Source organism: Hemicordylus capensis, chromosome 2, assembly GCF_027244095.1.
Source record: "Hemicordylus capensis ecotype Gifberg chromosome 2, rHemCap1.1.pri, whole genome shotgun sequence".
Lineage (NCBI taxonomy): Eukaryota > Metazoa > Chordata > Lepidosauria > Squamata > Cordylidae > Hemicordylus > Hemicordylus capensis.
The window spans coordinates 304,629,756-304,652,120 of NC_069658.1; the positions used below are offsets into that span (position 1 = coordinate 304,629,756).

The window sequence follows — 22,365 nt, forward strand, 5'->3', positions numbered from 1 at the left end:
CTTTTCTATCCTGTTTATAAGAATAACGGTTTTATTGCCTTCCATAGGAATGACTACGGGATTGCTGTCCAGCCGAAGACGTAGATGCCATGAAGGACTTAGCCGTGAACTTCACCACGATTCCACCATCCCATCCGTCGACTCTGCAAACAGCCCCTTCCCATCAAAGGGCAAATGTTCTATCTTATCTTTCATCTCTGGTTGGAAATTTGTTGACCTAAGCCAAGCATGGTGTCGCAAGGTAATAGCTGTGGCCATGGCCCATGACTCGAGTCTCAGCCAGATGTTTAAAAGTACTAAGCAACTGCCTAGTAACTACAGTTGTTTTCTCATAGGTCTGTGCCAGCGCTTTCTGCAAGTCATCAGGGGACATTGAGGACGAGTCCTGAAAGAATGTGCCCCAAAGATGGTGCACGTATTGCATCATACATGCTGAATAATTCGCTATTTTGACTGCAAGACTAGAAGTAGAATACACCCTCCGCCCCAACACATCGAGCTTTCTACCCTCTTTGTCGGCGGGGGTAGTATGACGCTGAACACCCTTCGTTGACGCACACTCGACCACTATGGAGTTTGGATCTGGGTGCCTAACAAGCTAAGTGTTCTCCTCCTCTTGCACCCGATATAAACCTTCCAACTTTCTCGAGGTGGCCGTGGAGGTCCGCAGAACCTCCCATGCAGACTGCGCTGCCTTCGATATCGCTGGAATCATCGGAAGGGATACAGGGTGAGTTAGCTTTGCTTTAGCCATCATATTATACACAGGATTCTTCAGATCCAATTCTGGCAATTTAATCTCTAGGCCCAAGGCCTCCTCCATCTCCCGAATTTGTGTGTGGTATGCTTTTAATTCCTCTGTGGGAGAAACTGAAGTCTTCGGTGCCACCTCCTCAGGTGGGTCCGGCTCACTTGGCTCAGGCAAATTACTGCCGTCAGTGTCAGATAAGTATGAGGTGTCCGTGTCACTGCCTCTACTGCTCATAGTATCATGCGCAGAAGTAACACCACCTCTAGGGGCAAGGCCGGTAGGGATCTTTGGCAAAGCCCTCTGATGATCTTTAATTACCGTCTTTGGACAGCTTGTCATTCTAGGCACTTCCAGTGGTGCCTGCGACTCCAACGGGCGCTGCTGCACCGGTGGAAAAGCGCAATGACAGATTCCCTGCTGCGCCTTCCAAATCTTGTACTCAGCATAGTATGGTGGGTAAATTACGTCCGGGTTATGCCTGAAGCCACAAGAATGTGTGATGCGACCAACATCCAATGACGTGGCTGTAGATACATTAACTGAGCGTGCCAGAACAGGTACCGGTCTAGGCAGACTCTGGCGCTCACCCGATGGGGTCACTAGATGCCTAACTGGGCTCGTAGCAGCAGAAACAAGTCGACTCAACTCCCGTGGCCATAATGGCGCTCTCACTGGAGACAAGGATGGAGTCCTGGGAACTTCTGAGGAGATCAACTGCTCCAATGCCTCAGCAGCAGCAAAGCCCTGAAAAGTCGATCCCGTCGGCTTGCCCTCACTAGATTCCAAAAGAGCCATCAGCGAAGTTCTAGCCCTTTTACCAGTGAAGCTCTTGGTAAAGCCGTTTCCTCTTCCAACACTGCTTCTCCAAAGTCCATAAAGTCTTCTGGCCGGTAAGTCTCTCTGGGTGTCGCTGCCGGGCACTGAATCGGAGTTCGTGCAGAAGTCAAGTCTGCCGCCGCACAGTGTCATACCGCAGATTGCACTCCCCTCGATGTCGAGGCTGTCGACGTCGACCCACACAGAGCACTTGGTCCTGTTATGGCTGTCGATCCCAGAGCGAGCTGCGCTGTCTATGTCGATAACAAAGGTTCCATCGATACCGAGCCGAGCGCTGTCGATGTCGGTAATGCTGGCTCCATCGATACCGATCCCAGCATCGATGTCGACCTTGGCGGGCCCGTCGATGCCGAAACATACGTCGACCTCGACACCGAAGGCGAGCCATCCGACGATAGGGAGCTCTGCAGCACCCAATGCAATGGTGTTATCTTTAGAGTAGTGTCCCAATCCTCTGCCTCAGCTTGCAAGCCCGTAGGTGAAGGGGTTCTACTACGAACATGAGTCTTTTTGGACTTCTTCCTAGGTGGTGAGGAATTGCCCTCCTCATCCGTGGAGGAGTAATGTGCCTTCTTGTGCTTATGCCTTCTCCTCCCAACGGTTTCCGGTTGCTTAAACTCCTGCTCCGAAGTGGCTTTAGACTGCAAAGTTGCAGAGTCCACTATGGGAGGTACCGAAACCGAAGACACCGTCTCGCTCGACACCGACCTCGATGTCGAGGGTCCTGGCACCGAAGGTCTCAGCGTCAGGGGTCGAAGTGCGTCTTCGTAAAGCGCCACTCTCAATCTCAATGCCCGATTTTTCAGAGTTTGTTTCGAGAAAGAGCAGCAGATCTTGCAGTTCGGCGGGTTATGCTGTTCGCCCAGACATAGCAGGGAAGCGTCATGGGTATCTGTAGTAGGTAATTTTGCTTGACAGTTAGTACACCTCTTAAAAGTTGTTTTAACCACCGACTTTTACGCCATAGCTCTAATCGCCTCACGGCTATGCCCACCCGACGGCTTTATCTTCTCTTTCTTTTTCCTTAGGGTAAAACAATACACAGTCCTTCAAACAGTCCAAAGTCTAGTATCAAAACGTTGTTCCAAATCCGTTCCAAGTCGTATACTGTAAAATCAAGAAAAAAACTTCCGAGGAGCAATCAGATCCGAGGTTTAGATGCAATGGCGGTGTAAAAGAAACTGAGTAAGACACGTCCCAACTGCCTTATTTAACGAAGGCACGATCATGTGCATGGCAGTTGGAGGTGCCACAAGGAGCTAGTCAATCGGTCCACGAGGTCCCTGTGCAGGCACAGAACCCATTCTTTATGAATTCAATGGATCACTATCCAGATCTGCTGATTCTAGCCCCTTGAAAATCTCTCTGCCTCCCAGCTTGGAATGCAGGCAATCTTGCTACCCGAGCCTCCCTAGACCTCAAACCCTGACCTGGCCTGGCCTGTCCTGACCTGTCCTGTCCTGTCCTAAGCCTCTGCTCTTGGGAGGGGTCCAGCCTCATTCCAAGGACTGCCTGCACAGGTCCTGCAATCAAGCTTGACACCCGCCTGCTGCAAAGAAGGATCGTTGATCATCCCTGGCTTAGTAGAAGTAGTAATTCTCAGAGTCTCAGATTCACTCTCAAGTATGTCCATGAAAAGGATCTCTGCTAACAAGGGCTGGTAAAAGCTTCTGCCCAAGACCTTCAAGAGAGGATACTCCTAGACTAGATGAACCAAAAGCTGAATAAGGTAACTTGTTATATATAGTATGTACAACTTGGAGTCAAAATTAACCAGCAAAGAACACCACAATACTCCTTATTTATATAGCCTTTTTGCTACCAGTGTTCCCTCTGTGTGTGCATGTGCGTGCGCTCAAACTTTTTTTTTTATATCTGGTCAGTTTATTTTAGATCCCACAGGTTGAATCAGGAAGGCCTCACTCTGAATATACGTGTGCACACACTACCTTGATACTGCCACCCAGAATAAAACTCATTCCACACACAAATGAGAAAAGTTAGAGGGACCACTGTTTGCCACTGTTATAACCCCAAGCAAGACATGTTGCTCTGCCTGACAATAAAGTCTGTGAAAACAGTATTGGCAATTAGGTACTGTGCTTAGATTAAAGCTCATGGAAGATGAAAAATAAATCGTTTTCATCAAATGGTTTCTCTGTACATGAAGGAGTAAAGTTCAATACAGATATTCATCAAATTACATAGACCACTTGTCTAGAATGCCACTGAAAAAAACTCACACATTTGGGGCTCAATCTTTAAATATCCATAAAGTAAAGTGTGCCATCAAGTCGATTTCGACTCCTGGCGCCCACAGAGCCCTGTGGTTTTCTTTGGTAGAATACAGGAGAGGTTTACCATTGCCTCCTCCCGCGCAGTATGAGATGATGCCTTTCAGCATCTTCCTATATCGCTGCTGCCCAATATAGTACCAGTGGGGATTCGAACTGGCAACCTTCTGCTTGTTAGTCATACCTTTGCATTCAACTACTCAAGATACATATATATTACATTATACATGTTCAGGTTTTGAAGGAGATTTCTTTAAACTGCTATTAACTTCATATAATCTCTGTCCATTCTGTATTTTGAAACTTGAACATTCCATCAAGAGTATGAGTAATTAATTGGAAACAGAGCCAAGAAGGGTGCGGCATCTCCAAGTACATGGTTTTACATTTTCAGTACAAAAATGCAACTAGTCTTAAAAATAAGATCTTCTGCTTCAGCCAAAAAAACACCCTGCAATAAAGCAAGAGCAAAATAGTCTGGTGAATGAAAAAATTCTCCCTTACAATAAGCATTTCTTAAAGCATGGAAGAGAACAAGAGCTGAAATCCCTTGACATACAATGTGTTATTGCACTTCCTGTGGAATGAACACATAAAATAGACTAAACATATGGTTGACTTGTGAAATACAAGGAGGAAGTCACATATATCATACACACCCAATACATTTGGGCGAAGTACCTGCGTGCTAAAATTCCAATTAACTTCTACTGTTGTAACATTACACCTCCAGAATACTTCCAAGAGTACTCAACATACCAAACCAGTACAGTGACGCAAACAGGTATCTTTTTGTTAAAGTGAAAATGTCACTGCTTAAGCAGCAGCTCGCCACTGTGCTGAAGGTCTCATTGTATAAGATATCTTGATCTGTTATTTTCCATTGTTTGGCTTCGTAACAACTGCTAGCATTTTCTTCTTCCAGTGTGCCTGTTCCATGACTGCCAGGAAGTGTTCTACTGGCAAGCGAGCAGCCAATGCACACATAATAGTAAAAAAATTTCTAGAAGTTTAGAGTATATGTGCGTTACATTAAACTCTCTCACACACACACACACACACACACACACACACAGAATTATGCCTGGTAAATTTCTACTCCAGTATAATCTTTTGATACATCAATTCACAGTATCATTCTAAAGAAAGGAACTTCAGTATGTTGTACTTTTATCTGTTTCTTTCAACAACTTTATTCATCAGTGATTTATCTTGTTGTTTGTAAAAAAAACAAACAAAAAAAACCCCTCTCCCTTTCCTATAATACAGGGGTTCTCAACTGTAACTTCCATTATCCCCAGTCACAGTCGCTGGCCATTGTGGCTGGGGATGATGGGAATCATAGTCCAACAACATCTGGGGACCTAAGGCGGGGAATCCCTGCTATAATCTATCAAAGTTTTTGAAGAGTAATACAGGTGGCTCCTTACAATAGTCTTTATAGACACAGCTGTGAAACTAACTCCTTCCTTATGCTAGCTAATTCAAGAATGGCTTACGTAACACTCCATTGCATTACAATTTCCTCTTAAACTTTCTGCTCCTTTTCTTTTAAAGAAGATTCAGCTCTACCAGGTTAACAGATATATGCCTGAATCTCTCTCAGAACACCTACACTTTAAGAAGAGTTCTCTAATTCTGAAGGTCGCTTCCAGCACTTTAAAGATTAACTGGCAAAGATTAAATGAGTTATTTCCTTAATCGCTCTGCAAGTCTAAACATGGTACAATCACTAGAAAATTGTTAAATATATATTAAAAGAAAAGAAAAAGAAGAAGAGCTCCTTCTGTCTGCCTCAGATAAGAGTTTAATAGAACTAGGGGACCTATAGAATTGTTACTCACATGGTCCAACCCACTATGTAATGGGGTTTCATTTTTGGACTACCCAACTACAATTACAATCATTAAAAATTAAATCAATTAAAATCATTTAAACATTAAAAATATTAAAACTATAAATCTAATTAAACCATAAATCTTTGTTGGTCTATGGAATGACTCTCTCTCTCTCTCTCTCTCTCTCTCTCTCTCTCTCTCTCACTTGACTTGGTTCCGACATAATTTGTCCTATATTTCCCCTGCCATCCTTTCCCCACTTCCCTTCTCCCTCCATCTAGCATATAGTCAAGAAAGTACCTTTAATGATCATTTAAATAGTTCAGGAAACTAGAAGTAAAGGTTAAGCAATAGCGCACGTGTTTCATCTTGCATGTTCTGTCTCATGTGGGAATGCCCTGTGTGTTCATATGATTCAAGCCTTTACAATCAATTCAAGATATTTTTTATTCTGATTTTAAGCTTGTGGCTGTCAATTCTTTGTGGGAGGACTGCCTGCTTTATAACCCTGCCTTGAGTCCCAAGTACAACAGTACTCCCATGTCACAACTACATCAAATAAAGATACTCTATGCATGAATGACCTAATAGAGTATCCTTACAAGTTACATTTGAAGTGCAATATAAGCCCAAGAAAGATGTATTAGAACCAAAGAGCATGTTGGTCACGTTGGAACATGAGGTCGAATGCCATATGCTGCAGAGGTGGGGTGTAAAGAACCTGACCTTTATTCAGCCCAAAGGCCAGAATCCTTTATTCTAAAACTCAATTTTGAACGGGCAGACATCATGAACATCTTCACCTCTGTTTCCTGTCTGACATAACAGCCAATTGTCAATCAGGTAAACCCTATATGATTTCCTGTTTGTTGGGAAAGAACCATATGGCATTAATGAAAGAGATGCCATGCAAATTAGCTTTCTATCGTATGACAGAATCTGTGAGCATCAAGTAAATTGATTTCTAAGACTTGGATCCTATTGCCCATCAGAGTATAATGCTGAGTCTAAAACTTCAAAAGACACGAGCCACCTCCCCAACATCCAACTGAGTCCAACTCACTAGCCTCACTAAGAGTAACTGAAGGAACACATATGCAATGTCATAACCATGTCATTTAGGCTAGGTGATATAAAAAATACTAAATCAATCAATCTTGGAAGCCAATGGGGAGTAATTCCAGGTCTCTGGTTTCCAATCGTTCCAAGTCTTGGTTCTTGAGAACTGCAACATCTCGCAGCCGCAATTCTTGTTTCTCTAGCTACTGACTCAGTAACTGATGCAATTATGGAACAGACATTGAAACCTGAGATTTAGGGAAAGTCCCCATTGGCAGCATGAGTTGGTCTCACATCAGCTCTCCCACTAGACTATTCTTACAAGTCAGGGAGGCTGTCATAAGTTGGTCTCCAATTTTCACAAACTTAAGAACTTATACTGAAACAGGCTGAGTGGCTGGCAGGCATAGCAAAGCCTTTCTGGCTGGCCAAGACCACTAGAGACAGTGCTCATTTGTATTCAAATCAAGCCCCAAGATCACCGCTTAGTGATCAAAACTGTTTCGGACATCCCTGAAAAACTACTGGCCTCTTCAGCACCGGGACAAGGGGGTAGGCAAGCAAGAAGGTTGCCTAGGGTGCAGAATGCATAGAGGCACAACAAATGAAAGTTTTAAGTATTAGGGGTTCTACTTTATAAACATATTTTTAATATCAGAAAATTCCTCCATCCATGGCATGCATGTTGTGATGCTTCAAATTGCAGGTGTTAAAATAAAGGCCAAAACCTTTCAGTAAAGGTGAAGTGTACTGTCAAGTCAGTTTCGACTCCTGGGGACCACAGAGCCCTGTAGCTGTCTTTGGTAGAACACAGGAGGGGTTTACCACTGCCTCCTCCTGCACAGTATGAGATGATGCCTTTCAGCATCTTCCTATATCGCTGCTGCCCGATATAAGTGTTTCCCATAGTCTGGGAAACATACCAGCAAGGAGTTGAATCAGCAACCTTAATTAAATACTGTTTTAATAGCTTTAACATTGTTTTACAATTTTTTAAATTGTTCTAATGTTTTAATTTTTGTTGTCATTTATTGTGTTAGCTAATGTTTTAATTTTTTGTCATTTATTTTATTCTGTTGTAAACTGCCCAGAAGCATAGGTTTTGGGCGGTATAGAAGTATGTTAAATAATAATAATAATAATAATAATAATAACAACCACCTCTGGCTTGCTAGTCAAGTCATTTCAGCATGGATATTTGCAGTGGCGGGGGGGGGGCGGAGAGCAATTATCTGGATCATTACAAAAGACAGACTGACACAGTTATAGTGCAAAACAAGAATCTTTTAATAGTAATGCGGTCTTCTTGATTCAACCTGAGCGGTATCTACAACGATCTGAGCAGACATCCAAAAACTTGTGAAAGCGTGCACGTGTGCATGCCTCAGAGGGAAAAGTTCTCTGGGCCTCTATAAGGAACCATCTGACAAACAGAGTCCACTATTCCCAAGAGCTCATCTATACTCCACAATGACTCCTAACTACCACCTTATTTCCAACATGACCTGTGATATTAAACTGCTACTGCAGTTAAGGCATTTCCCCCCTCTAGTTTTCATTTTCTTATCTTTTTCATTTACTTCCTTGGATCCAGATACAGTAGAAACAGGGTTGAAAATAAGTATCTTGCTAATTCGCCTGCTGTCACAACCTGGCCCAAGCTGACAATCTTACTGCCTATGTAACGTTTTGGAACCGAGCCTGTTTCTAGATTAGTTTTCACTCTGATCCTCCAACCAGACGCTTGTGAGCCACCTAAGGGTTCATTTCCCAGCTTTGCTACTTTGGCCCTAGCTTGCTATTTTGTTCCCTTTGACTTATGAGGACATCAAGGCCTGAACCATGACCCTCCTCAAAGATTTCTTCTATTGATTCTGTTATGTCCCTGCCCCTGCATCAATTCAGTCACATCCAAATGAGGCAAGGGACATTCAGAGCAAGTCTCCTTGTATAAGGTCAACAGCCAATCACATTAGGGACAACATTCCTTTCCAAACTGAATATAACATTCAAAGAAAGGAACACCAAAATAAAGCTCCTTCACTGAGCCTTCCAGAAAAAATTGTTATCCTTTTGCAGTGTTATCCACCCCAAGCTCCTGTCTCTAGTACTAACCATTTCTGATGCTTCAAAGGATGAAAAGCCACTAGGAAAAATAGCCTCCCTGCGAATATAGTACTAACAATACATTGGCCAAGAAAGTTTATTAGCTAGGTACTACAATATGCGACAAAAAACCTGATTTCCCCGCCCCTGCCCCCCAAATTTACAGGAAGATTGCCTCATTACACACTTACGTTATAAACAAAAGTCATGTTGCTCCTCTTTAACCTTCACATTCTTCTACCAATCTAGACAGAAACTTAAATCTGCTGTTTGTTGCTGGTGTCCACCTTATGATTCTTTTTAGACTGTCAACCTTTTGGGGACAGGGAGACATCTTATTTACTTATTTATCTTTCTGTGTAAACTGCTTTGAGAACCTTTTTGAAAAGAGGTATATAAATATTTGAAGTAGTAGTAGTGTGAAAATTTCCAGATTTTGATTCAGATTTTTCTTTCTAAACTGATTGAGTTCTTGGTTCACACAACACAGAGCTAGAGTTAAACCTTGCCTAAGAGTGACATCCCCCAGTCACAGGCATGGATGCTCCTCCCCCCGCTTTACACATGAGTGGAGAAAGGATTCTACTTCTGATCTCGACTTGGAGCAAGCCAGGCTCTTTCAATACATCCAAATAGAGCAATCCTGGCTTATTCTAAACAGAATTTCAAAATAAACCAGCTTCAGTTCAGATTGTTCTAAGGCAGAATCCAAGGCAGACTCCTTCCTATTAGCACACACAAAGGGGAAGGGAAGAGAGTCAGGATTCAATCCTGGCTCTGTTGCATCTCAAACTGAGCCACTGTGTAGTTAGAGGGGAATACATTACTTGGGAGCTAGTTTTAACTTCTAGAGACCATTAAAAAAAAAAAAGGACTACCACCCATGAAGCAGGTATGCCAAACCTTCTCCATTGTATTGTATTGTATTTCTCCTCACAGCATGCTTCTGTCCTCTGATCAGTCATACATAAGCCATACACGATTGAGTACCCTTGCATTGGCCCAGTGCTGATAGTCACTGTATTGTACATTGATCTTCTTGATGAGCCAGTACACTTTTAAAACTCCACAAAATACAATGTCTGCATTAACGCTTCTCTTGCACCTGGGACTCAATTTTGGAAAAGTTTTTAAAATCATAATAGGTTTTGAAAGCACTTCATTCTACCATCACCCTTTGAAGAGTAATAAATATCCTACATCAACTTTGTACATTTAAAATATGTTTACACTACCATTTTTGTTTATCAGGTCCTTTATGGCAGCTTAACAGCTGCATAAAAACAAATTGATTAATAGAAAATCTAAGTCAGTTGCCCTGAAATGATAGACTTTTTTTGTTTTGAAAACAGATCTGACTAAATTAAAAGCAAGTAAAAGTTTTAAAGCAACCTTTTCTGAACAGTGGCAAGTGAATACACACATCAGTTTTCCATGCCTCTAAATCAAATGGATTAATTCTTGTATTTACTGCTATGAGAACATCATTTTTTTCTTTTTCCAACTGAGCTCTTTCAGTCTGACAAATATTAAACTCTGCTATTGTCTGACATCTGACTTCCAGACCCATAAAAGAACTAAGTCATTGTCCAGGAAACAAAGCAAATAGAAAAGACAATATACAGAAAGCATAAAGGTAGATAAGCTCAGTCTTTGAAGGAAAGAATTTGCGAAGAGAGGGATAACTTTTTGAATTGCTTCCAAACACAAGACCACAGCCAGGATTTATTTATTTTTTTAGCTAGAGCTGCCTCAGCCAGCAGACAAACAGAACAGGTAAAGGTGGCACTTCATTTTAGAAGACAAAACTGCCTTCAGAATTCACACGCCTGAAAAGAGTAGCCTACAGTCAACCCAACTTCATCTTGGACAATTAGAACAAACGCAAGCTCCATCATCCACTTTTCAAAGCCATGTTAGAGGCCAATCTCCAATCTCCCTTGGTAGGGCAAGGTGATTGAGAGAGTGGTGGCCGACCAGCTCCAGGCAGTCTTGGAGGAAACTGATTTTCTAGACCCATTACAAACTGGCTTTAGAGCTGGCTATGGGGTTGAGACAGCCTTGGTCGGCCTGACGGATGACCTTTACCGGGGAATTGACAGAGGGAGTGTGACTCTGCTGGTTCTTCTGGATCTCTCTGCGGTGTTCAATACCATCAACCATGGTATCCTGGATTGCCTGGGAGAGTTGGGGATAGAAGGCACTGCTTTGCAGTGGTTCTGCTCCTATCTCTCGGGTAGATTCCAGATGGTGGAGCATGGTGACAGTTGCTCCTCAAAATGGGAGCCGTTATATGGAGTCCCTCAGGGCTCCATTCTATCACCAATGCTTTTTAATATCTACATGAAACCGCTGGGTTTCATCAGGAGATTTGGTGGTGGGTGTTATCAGTATGCTGATGACATCCAAATCTACTTCTCGTTTTCATCTTCAGGAAATGGCACTCATTCTCTAAATGCCTGCCTACAGGCAGTAATGGGCTGGATGAGGGAGAACAAACTGAAGCTGAATCTAAGCAAGATGGAGGTGCTCATTGTGGGGGCTCAGAATCTGAGGGATGAATTAGATCTTCCTGTGCTGGATGGGGTTACACTCCCCCAGAAGGGGGAGGTGTGCAGCTTGGGAGTACTCCTGGACCTAGGCCTCATCCTGGTATCTCAGGTGGAGGCCATGGCCAGGTGTGCTTTCTATCAGCTTCAGTTGATTCGACAGCTGCACCCATTCCTTGGAGAGAATGACCTCAAAACAGTGGTGCATCAGCTGGTAACCTCCAGGCTCAACTACTGCAATGCACTCTACGTGGAGCTGCCTTTGTACATAGTCCAGAAGCTTCTGTTAGTTCAGAATGCTGCAGCCAGACTGGTCTCTGGAGCAACCCGGAGAGACCATATTATGCCTGTTTTGAAACAGTTACACTGGCTGCCGATATGTTTCCGGAAAAAAATACAAAGTGCTGGTTATTACCTTTAAAGCCCTGAACGGCTTAGGTCCGAGTTACCTAAGAGAGCGCCTTTTTCTACATGATCCCCACCGCACGTTAAGGTCATCTGAGGTGGTCTGTCTCCAGTTGCCACTGGTTCGTCTGGTGGCGATACAGAGGCGGGCCTTCTCGTAGCTGTTCCTGGGCTGTGGAATGCACTCCCAGCAGAAATCTTAAATCTTAACTCTTTATTGACCTTCAGGAGAGCCCTTAAAACCTATCTGTTTGGCCTGGCCTTCCAGGGTTTTAAATGATTGACTAATTGTTTTAAATTGTTTTAAACTGTTGCCCTGATTTCCAGGGTTTTTAGCTGTTTAATTGGTTTTATTGTGTTTTAATAGTTTGATTTTAATTGTTGACTTGTTTTAATTGTTTTTATCATGCTGTAAACCGCCCGGAGCCATTTTGGAAGGGCGATATACAAATCTAATAAATAGATAGATAGATAGATAGATAGATAATGTGTATATCGCAACTCAAATAATGTGCATAGCACTATTTGCAAATTTTTCAAATACTAAATTTTCTTATAATCACACAAACTATTGATCAGAGTAATCTTGCTGCTAACCACTTGCCTAGTTGCCAATGGCAACCTGGACTGGGGAGGTGAGTGATGTAGGGTTTTTCCCCATCTCTTTCTCTCTCTCTCTCTCTCTCTTTTTTAAAATCTCTTTGGTCAGAGCAGCAGCTTTACAATGTTCCTGGTGGCCAGCTGGTGTTGTCTGATATCTTTCTTAGTCTAGAATCAGACTTTGTGTCATGTCACAGGGTCATTTCTCTGCCTAATTCTAGACTTAAAAACAACAGCAAGATGATCACCTCAAAAAGCAACTGGTCTCCAGGAACACAGTTAAAGGCACCACTCTAGCAAAAGAGGCAAAAAGAAAATATGAAAGACATACCCAGCAAGCAAGCAAGCACAGTGCAAGGATGAGTTGCTGGCGGGGGGGGGGGGAGACTAACAAGGCTGCTTTTAGAGATATATAAGTGTAGTTTAAAATATATGCAACATATTTATTTAAAACAGTTTTAAGCAGTGGCATAACGGGGGGGAAATGGCGCCCAGGGCAAGCTCTGCCCTGAAATTGCGCTGTACTATGGAAGCCTCTCTGATGGTGGTGGTGGTGTGTGCCACAGCTGAAAAGGCCTTTCGATAATTTGCTATTCTACTCTTCAATATCTAGAATTTTTATGATATTTTAATGTTGTATAAACAACAAACACACCACCACACAGATAGGGCAGCACAACACAAAGCTGGCATGAAACTAGAATACAATTTCAGTCCAGGAAGTTGTCAAAAAAAGAAGTAGTGTTTTTAGTTGATGTTGAAAAGACAAACCTTTTGCCAAGGAAATTTCCCCGGGGCAAGAATTCCAAAACCAAGGCACCACTATGAAAAGGTATCTCTCGGTAACCACCTATCCAACTCCCAATAGTGATGGGACCTAGAAAAAAAGCCTCTGTGGCAGAACTTAATGTGGGAGAAGGCAGACCTGTAGTTGGGTCCAAAGTAGTTTACCTTCAAGGTTAACATCAGCAGATGCATAGCTGTATCTAATAATCTAACCAAACATTCTGATGCCAGCCACTGGAACATTTAAAACTATGCTTAATTAGAATTGCCAATTGTGACAAATTATTCCTGGAGATTTTTCTTCCCAAATTTTTTCACAATGCCAATGCATTAAAATATCCAGGATTGTTTTCAAGAGTCACCTAGAGATTGATATAAACCCTGAAAGGTTGGTGGTACTATCTTTAATACACCAAAAATGAAGCTACTGAAAACTTTCATGATTTAACTACTGAGAACTATAGACATTTTAACAAGTGTATTTCATACAATCTTCACAGCTAACACACTAGAGTTTCCCCCGGGGGGAAATATCTTCCTTATGGTAGAGAAGTAAATAAACTTATAAATAGAATGGCAGCAACTAACCTTTGCCACATACAGTACAGGTCTTAAAAATAGTTCTCCATTACCCCATTTCACCATAGCTTTACTATAAATAGACAAATCTGATGCAGCAGAGGATTCAAGACAAGCCACTAAGCTTTTGTTTTCGCTCCTAATTGACTAGGAAGACTTTTCTATGACACAAAAAGGATTACAGTCTTGATACAGAGAATCACCAAAATGTCATTATTAAGTAACCCCTCCAATTACAACGGCATCATGCTTGTGCAGCTGAAAGGATTTCTGACCTTGTTCTATAGCACTTCTACACAGAGCACTTTCCCCTAGAGTCACTGCTAGTTAAATAAAACTGCTCAACTCGATTTGAGTTGTTCTATATGGCTTCAAGCTCGAGTCAGAAATGCAGGTAATTTTAAAAAGTGCCCTCTAAAAATTAAGAGCCAGGTACCTACATGAAAAGAATCTGTTAAATTTAGGTATAAAACAAACAGCTATACACATGTTAATATTAGGTTTTTAGCTATGCAACTTGGCTATTTCATTGGCTGATTTGTAAATTAATATCTAGCCCTTTAATGTAAAAACATTTCCAGGATGGTCTATAACATAGTAATACTGTAAACGTCAATACAAAACCAAAGCAGTAATCAAACACAGGGCTACTTGCCCTTAGATATGAAATATACATTGTAGCACTACATTCATTTGTGCTATACACAGCTCAGTACGTAATCTGTTAATACCACCCACAGTATTAAAATAAGTAGCTTTAAATTGAGCTGGTTCAATAAACACAGCTCTTTTAAAATGCCATATTCTTCAGTGAATTCGCTCCACATTTTCCCCCAAATCCAGATGCAATGTATTGCTGCATTTTTGAAGTCCAACTGATGATATACTATCTATATATTTAATTCTCGTAGACGTGCCTCTGTGGGGATGCATCCCAGCAACCCAGCTGATTGGCTGGGCGGCGGACGCACCTGATTGGCTGAGGCACAGACCAATGGAGGCAGCGGGCCTGGCCCGGCCGTGAACGTGGAGGCTGGCGGCGGCGGGCCCAGCCACGGAGGCCAGCAGCAGCCAGTGGCGGTGGGCCTGGCCCGGCCTGCTGCAGAGGCCAGAGGTGGTTGGTGGGCCCAGCCAGCCATGGAGGACAAAGGCAGTGGTGGGTCCAGCCCGGCTGGCACAGAGGAGAAAGGCAGCAGCGGGCCCAGCCGCAGAGGACAGAGGCGGTGGTGGGCCCGCCTGGCTGTGGAGGCAAGGCCCAGGAGGGGGGAAAGAAAGTGGGGGGGCAGATGTGGCGGTGGGAAGGGGAGGCAGCTGGGCCGAGAAGCAGAGACTGAGGCAGAAGGTGGGGAGGGGGGAGATGTAACCGCTGGCCCCAAAGAATGCACAGATCTTCTGTGCAGGGTCAGCTAGTTGTATAGAAAGAACCATTTCTTCAGTCACATCTAAATGGTGGTGTTCTATCCTGGAAGTAATTTCTTCATTCAGGTACAGTACTTGAGACCACCTTAAACAGACAAGGTCCATTTCTCCTTATAACAGTTTACATTTATTCTGTACTGCACCAACTTCTAGGGATGTGCACAGAGCTGGCTGGCCCAGTTCAGTTCAAGGCCGGACCAGCCTCTGCAAGGCCCTGAGTCCTGCCAGGCCTCACAGAAGCCATTTGCACATGTGCGGCGGCAGTCAAAATGGCCACCGCACAAAAATACAGAGGCCCGAACCGGCTGAAATAAGCTCTAGAACGGGCCGCGGCATTGTTTACTGAGGCTGGCAGGGAAAGGGAGAACCTTTGCGGGGGGGGGATGGCCTTTAGGAAGCCCCCTGAAGGGGAAGAGGTTAAAAATAAAATAAATAAATAAATTTCACGAACTGGCAGGGGAGTTTTTGGTCCTGGTCTGGACGGAGCGTGTGTGTGTGTGTGTGTTCCTGAACCAGTTCGCACATCCCTACCAACTTCCCTACTATTTGGAAAGTGTGCCAGATTCACTGCAGCTGCACTAGACAGAATGAAAGATTCATATGCATTTTACATCTCCTTTCATTAGAAAGGGCTTCTTTCCTCCGAAAGCAGTGTAAGCTATTATTTTCTATTCTTTTTTAAACTGAGGTAAACACACTGAAGAAAAATATTTTAAAAACATTGGGTTTTAGTTTATTTATTTGAATTTATAGTTCATTGTGGATCTAGTATTTGACACTGGCAATAAATTAAATATACTTTATCAGCTGGTGTATCCAGCTGCTGCTGATGCAAATGTGGATGCATAGCTACATGGAAATATATGTATTTGATTTGACATCCTGATTATTGCAAATCCTAAAAATATGTAAAGTAGCATACTTTAAGTAAATCAAGTTCAATCAAACACCACCACCACCTTCATTTGGCAGCACAGTTGAGCCTGCATTATGACAGCATCAGGAAACAATAAAACCCCATTTGAATCAATAGTACTTAGTTGTACTGTGTTAACAGTATTAGTCATTTAGGCATTTTAGTTCCATTGATTTCAATGGAATTTTGCAGAGGCTAACTTTTGCTCAACTGACCAGAGTCTTTAGATTATGTTCATACCATGTAATATGTTGTGGAGGCCCAAATAAATTTTGCAGATTTTAAAACTATTTTGTGGGGTAATTTAAAGGAGTTTCTTGTCACTTACAAGAAGCTGCACCCACAACGAGTCAAGAGCTTGAATAGCGTACATATATGAATCTCAAGCCTATGGCCAATCCACTCAGAGCAAAGCTGGACGAATTAAACTGTTTATTCATTAAAATGAAGCTCAAAACAAACCTGATTGGAATCAAAGTTCACAAACTACTTCTGTTAGATCTTTAAAAATACTTTCTTTTTTAATCATTTAGTCCCCAAATCACTTTTAAGAATTACAAACAAACCAAAGTGCAATCCATTGATCTCTTGCATTGATATATTCCAAATTAATACAGCTACACCAGTTTAAGTGATCAATTAATTATAATTTCTAGCCAAAAAGTTTTTTTAAACAGTGCCCTGAAAAAGAATGTAATGATCACATAAAAGATGTCTTATATTAAGAAAAAGCTATTAAAAGGAGCTATGACTACGATTTCTATTAATCAAATTATTATTATAAGTTGACTTGCAGCACAATTCTACACATTTGTTCAGATTAAAGTCTCACTTTGTTCAATTGGGCCTATTTCCTAGTAAGTGTATTTAGGATTGCAGCCCGAGTCTGTTCAAATGATAATGTGCAAGCCTTGTGTTTGAACTCCCTCGCATCTTCAATTTCTTTTCACTTCTGATTTAGCAGCTGACTATGGTACTGTTAAATCCAACTTGGGCAAGTTATGGTTTGCACAACCTAGTTTAGTTTTTAGAAAGTTTAAAACTCTCAGCAATTCTATGTTGCTTTAATAATTGTACCACAGATACACAACCATGATAGTAATAGAAACAATTGTTGCCTTAGCATGAAAACCAATACTCAGAAATGCAGTATTTGGAGTACTGTTCATCTTCCTTATTATTAAAAAAAAGTTACCACACAGTTTATGCTTAACTTGCTAAAAATCAATGATTTTTTGCCTAAATTAGATAGATAGATAGATAGATAGATAGATAGATAGATAGATAGATAGATAGATAGACAGACAGACAGAATCAAATATAGCTCAAGTACTTTGCAGACATTAAACTCAGTTTGTAAGCCATATACAAAGTAGGCAACAACCAGACTAGTACTGCCATAAATGGAAGAAGTCCTGCTTGCACAAGCGCAAAAAGGGCAATTTTAGCTAATCTCCCTTTCCTTCTGCCTTTCCCTGAACCCCACAAAAATCTGATGGGGATCCCCAGCCTTCAGGAACATACTTTAAGAGGCTGCAGAGGGAAGGGGAGGATCGGCAAAAATCACCCCTCCCCATTTGCACGAGTAGAATTTCTTCTAGTAGCAAGACTATTATTAGCTTGGGTTCTGCCCAGTGTTTCTCCTACCATTCTTTTTTCATGGCTACTTCCACGAAAAAAGCCATTCAAGTTTCAAGCAACTTCTCAAATCAAAATGTATGCAAATTATACCTGTCAAAAAAGAGACAGTCACAGAATTATAGCACTACAGCTTATTTTTAGATGGAGCAAAAAGTATTTTGTAACTGTTGACTCATATTCAACACTGAATTTGAATTGCATTTTAAAAGCTGTACATCTAGTAACTTGTTTTACTTAAAAACAGCAGTTACAATACTGTTATAAACTAATATGATCTGCAAACAATATGATCTGCAAACAATAGTCAAAACAATACAATTAATTCAAAACAATTCACATGCAACTCAATTTAAGTTGTGTTAACATACAAAAGCAGAATAAATTAGAGCTGGGTCCCAATGTTTGTTTTACTTATTGTAAAGTACTGTTTAAAATGAACATATTTATTAAAGTCCCTCAACAGTGATAACACTATTGAAAAGTGTTTCTGGATAGTCCAAAATATTTAGATTTCAAAGACCATCCCCTCAAGTATAAACGCTGTAGAATAATGCAAAGACTGAGACACCTAATTAGAGCTAAGCTATACTACTAAACCCATAGAATAGCAATATAAAAAATATTATTGAAGCAGATCTTTCCTTTAATTGAAAGGGTATTTTATAGATATAATGTGAGAATGAGAACCTAACACAAATTGTCATTCTGACACATTACACACATCTTCAAAATTGCTTAAAAAAATAGTTACCTGAATACTGAAACTGTAAGCTTAACATCAGAACTTGTTTAAGATCCTCCACAAAAGGAACCCTGCTACATAGGCACCTAAACTGGGTAGGTGTTTAGCAAACATTGAGTTAAAATCAGGAAGTGACGATGCATTTTTAAGAAACTCTGAAACCCAGACTGTGCAACTCCTCTGGTTATTATTGTGTAAATGAGGGATTCTCAAGCTTTGTGATAGTAAGCCTGTGCAAATAAGAATTAAACACACTGCTGAATCCTCTCTAAGGTAAGCACAAAATGTATCCCAGCTTGTATCACTCTGTCAATTTCCAGCTAGCAGAGGACAAGGGGAGCTCTGCAGTCTCATACACTGCTTTCAGGTGGATAGAGTAGAGGCTCAAAGGAAGCAAAAAAGCCTGATAGAAATAAGATTGCCCACTTAAACCAACCAGACAGCTTGATTGCAGGGGTTTCGGGCAGTAAAAGCACTGCCTGCTGGCATACATTCAAGGGACACATGAACTGGGAAACTGTGTAATGGACATATGTGGGTAATACATTCAATTTATGGAACAAATAATGGAGATAGGATTTTTAAAAAAAACACCATGGCACAAATTGGTTTACTAATATATTTTTTAAACATTTTAATATAAACAGAATTTAAAAGTATAGGTTTATAGGTAGGTTGTCTATTGATTAGACAATGTGATAATAATGGAGCTGTCTGAAATAGGCTGTATTTATTTATTATTCAATCTGTATACCACCTTTCAAAAAACAGCCCAAGAGGTTAACTGCTCTTTGTGCCAAGGAGGATTGCCAAGACTGCTCAAACACGGGAATTACTCCTTGATCTTTCAGAAAGAGAGAGGGCAACTATGTTCAGAACAGATTGAACTTCCATCACCTCCATCTTGTCCAAATCCAACATATTTACCACCATCCAGACCAAAAATTCCTCTAAACACTGGTTAAGGGTTTCCACCACCTTCCTAAAATTAGATAGCAGATAAGAGAGGTAGAGTTGCATGCTATCAGCATTCTGGTCATGCCTCTGGATGACCTCACCCAGCAATTTCATGTAGATGTTAATCATATGGAGGACAAGATTCTGTACGCGAGCAGCCCACAGCCCAGCAGTGGTCCTCCAGCACCACCTTCTAAGATCGACTCTCCAAATAAGACTGGCACCAACATACTACATTGTACCCATCCCCGAGAGCTGTCCCAGAAAGATGCCATTGTCAATGATATCAAAATCCACCAAGAGATCCAAGAAAATCAACAGGGTTCCACTCCTATTTCTGCCACAGTGGAGGTCATACACTAGGATGACCAAGACAGTTGCAGTCCTGAAGCCAGATGAAAGATCAAACTGTAACGTAAGGGAAACATCCAGAAAGGTGCTAGTGAGTAGGGATGTGCATGAACCTGCAGCTGGCCAGTTTGGCACAAGGGGGAGTTAAGGATCGGAGAGGGTGCTTTCACACACACCCCACCGTGTTTCCCCCACCGGCACTGTCTTTAAGATCACTGGCATGGGGCGGCGGCATAACTCACCACTCCGGTCAGTATCTCTCTGGAATTGCCCAATGTGTGTGCATGCACATCGGGCACTTCCGGTTTGATGCTGACCGGAGCAACAAGGAGGTATGCTGCCGCCCCACACGAGGAACTTCAAAGAAGAGGAGGGTGGGGGGGAGGAACGCAGCGGGGGAAGCACCCTCCCTGATTCTTAAAGGTAAAACTTCCCACGCCAAACGAGCTGGACCTTCAAACTGGGTCAGTGATCCACAAAAGGATCACCGAACCGGTTCATGTACATCCCTACTAGTGAGCAGAAATGTGCAAGCCATTTCATCCAACGCCTCCTCCTTGTTGCAGCCCCAAAATCACTGAAAAGCCATCCCCAAGCTCACGGACCCTCGGCAATTGTGTGATGTGACATGGGTGGCTGCAGGAAACAGCGAGTCCCTCAAAACGGGGCAAACCACTCCTTCAATCTCAGTCAAGACTGTTTGGAGTTGAGTTGCCACCATCCAATCCAATATTTCACCCTCAAATGGCGGTAATAATTTAAGTCAGTTGGCTCTAAATAAGAAGTAGGCATATCATAGCCTCCTTCAATGGAGCTAGTACCTCCCCTTTGTTGCCAGAACAGCTCGATTTTGGGGATACAGAGTACAGCTCAATTTTGGGGATACAGAGAGGGAATAGTATCCCTCTATGCTACTGGAACTGTGGGATCACAGTCTCCATTTTGGATACTTCAGTTCATGAGATCATGAACTTTCACCTGCACATATTTGGCAAAGACTCAAAGCTGGAAGCTTGACATGGGCAAAGCATGGGGCAATGCACCCCAAATCTGTAATAGCTAAGACTGCAAGGGGCATCCTCAAACCTCTCTCCTTATCTCAATGGAAGGCAATAAGCCAGCAAGCAGACCTGATTCAAAAGCTACACCTCAAGGGAAGAAAATACTCCCTTTATACAAGAGAGTTAGCCTTGCCAGCACTCTCTGCCGCAACTCAGATAAGACCAAGTATTTCCCAACCCAACATTAATAGTTCAATTGGTTGGCAATGACCAGAGTGGAGGGAGCCCATTAAAATCGCAAATTGTATATCTTTGAGCCTGGAGTGTCATCTCTGTCTCAAGATAAGCCTTAAGCCTAGCTATTCACATCTACACATACACTTACACAAGCCACTCTTGCCTTTTGTTTAGCAAGTCACACCCAAGACTGACTAGTTCATGTAACTATGAACTTCATTGTTCTACCTGAGTTTCTGTCCCCTCCAGGGAATTGCCTCTGGGCACGTTTCTGAGTATATGTACCCCTGGCCAAGCCACATGGCTTCAGAAACTGTATGGAGCTTTATCCGGCTGGTTTTCAAGCATGCAAGTGGTAACCTTTTACTCCTCGCCCTTTCTTCTTTCTGTTTCCTGCGAGGAGACCTGCAAGTACACCAAATGCACTACCAACCTCTTGCCACTCTGCCTTGCTTCCCTTCTTTCCCCTCTATTCCTGTTTTCAAGCACTTTATACGGCAAGCCTTAACATGCAATTCTGGACCCCAAGCTACGTTACTTTAAGTGAGAATCTTATCAGTTAAGATTCCATTGCCTTGCCTAAATAACTTTTGCTTTCCTGTATCCCCATCCTTAATACTTTTTAACTATATTTCTGGCTCATCGTCCTTTTCCAAGATGCAAAACTTGCTCAAATTGATTCTGGGACAAAACTGCTCCTTTAAGCCAAGCTAATTCCCTCATTTTAAGGCAAGAGCATAGTTGTAACATCTAGCCAGCGTTCTGGGGCAGTTCTGGTAACATCTTCCAAAGGGCAAGCATTTATTTTGCCTAAGAGCCAAAGTCCATCTCTAGCAGATTTAGTTAACCAGGAAGGGCAAGGTTCCAACAATCAGGTAGAAGGTCTCAACTCCTTAAGCATTCATATTCTCAGGCAAACAAACTGAAATGGATCCACAGAAACTCAAGACAGCACAAAAGACACATCCTTATCTTATCCAGACACTACAGTAAATGTGAAGTCCAAGTCAGTGCAGATGCAAGCAATTTTATCAACAAAAGCAGGGGTGTGCACGAACCGTGGTTTGAGCACATTTTGCAACTAGGGCCCAGAAGCTTTAAGGAAGAGGAAAGCAAATCCTTACCTGCTCTCTGCCATCCCATGCAGCTTCCTGCTGGGGCAGCACAGGTCTCAAGAAGCCCCATGTAACATCAGCATAAACATGGTGCACATGCATACGCGTGCTGACACTACGTGGGGTTTCTTGGGACCCACACCACCCCAGCAGGAAGCTGTATGGTGCGGCGGACAGCAAGT

General features: G+C 42.3%; 1 protein-coding gene across 29 annotated transcripts in view; it reads right to left on the reverse strand.

The window, feature by feature from the left end:
• SLMAP (sarcolemma associated protein) overlaps window positions 1-22,365 on the reverse strand; it is a 159,841-nt gene that overhangs the window by 104,179 nt on the left and 33,297 nt on the right. Inside the window, exon 1 of one of the 29 annotated variants that reach the window (XM_053292460.1) lies at window positions 9,077-9,109. The exons of the other annotated variants lie outside the window; for them this stretch is intronic. Within the exon in view, the coding sequence (XP_053148435.1) occupies window positions 9,077-9,094 (18 nt within the window). The 5' untranslated portion in view covers window positions 9,095-9,109. Of the gene's footprint in view, window positions 1-9,076; window positions 9,110-22,365 lie in introns of those variants that run through there. 29 annotated transcript variants of the gene reach the window in all.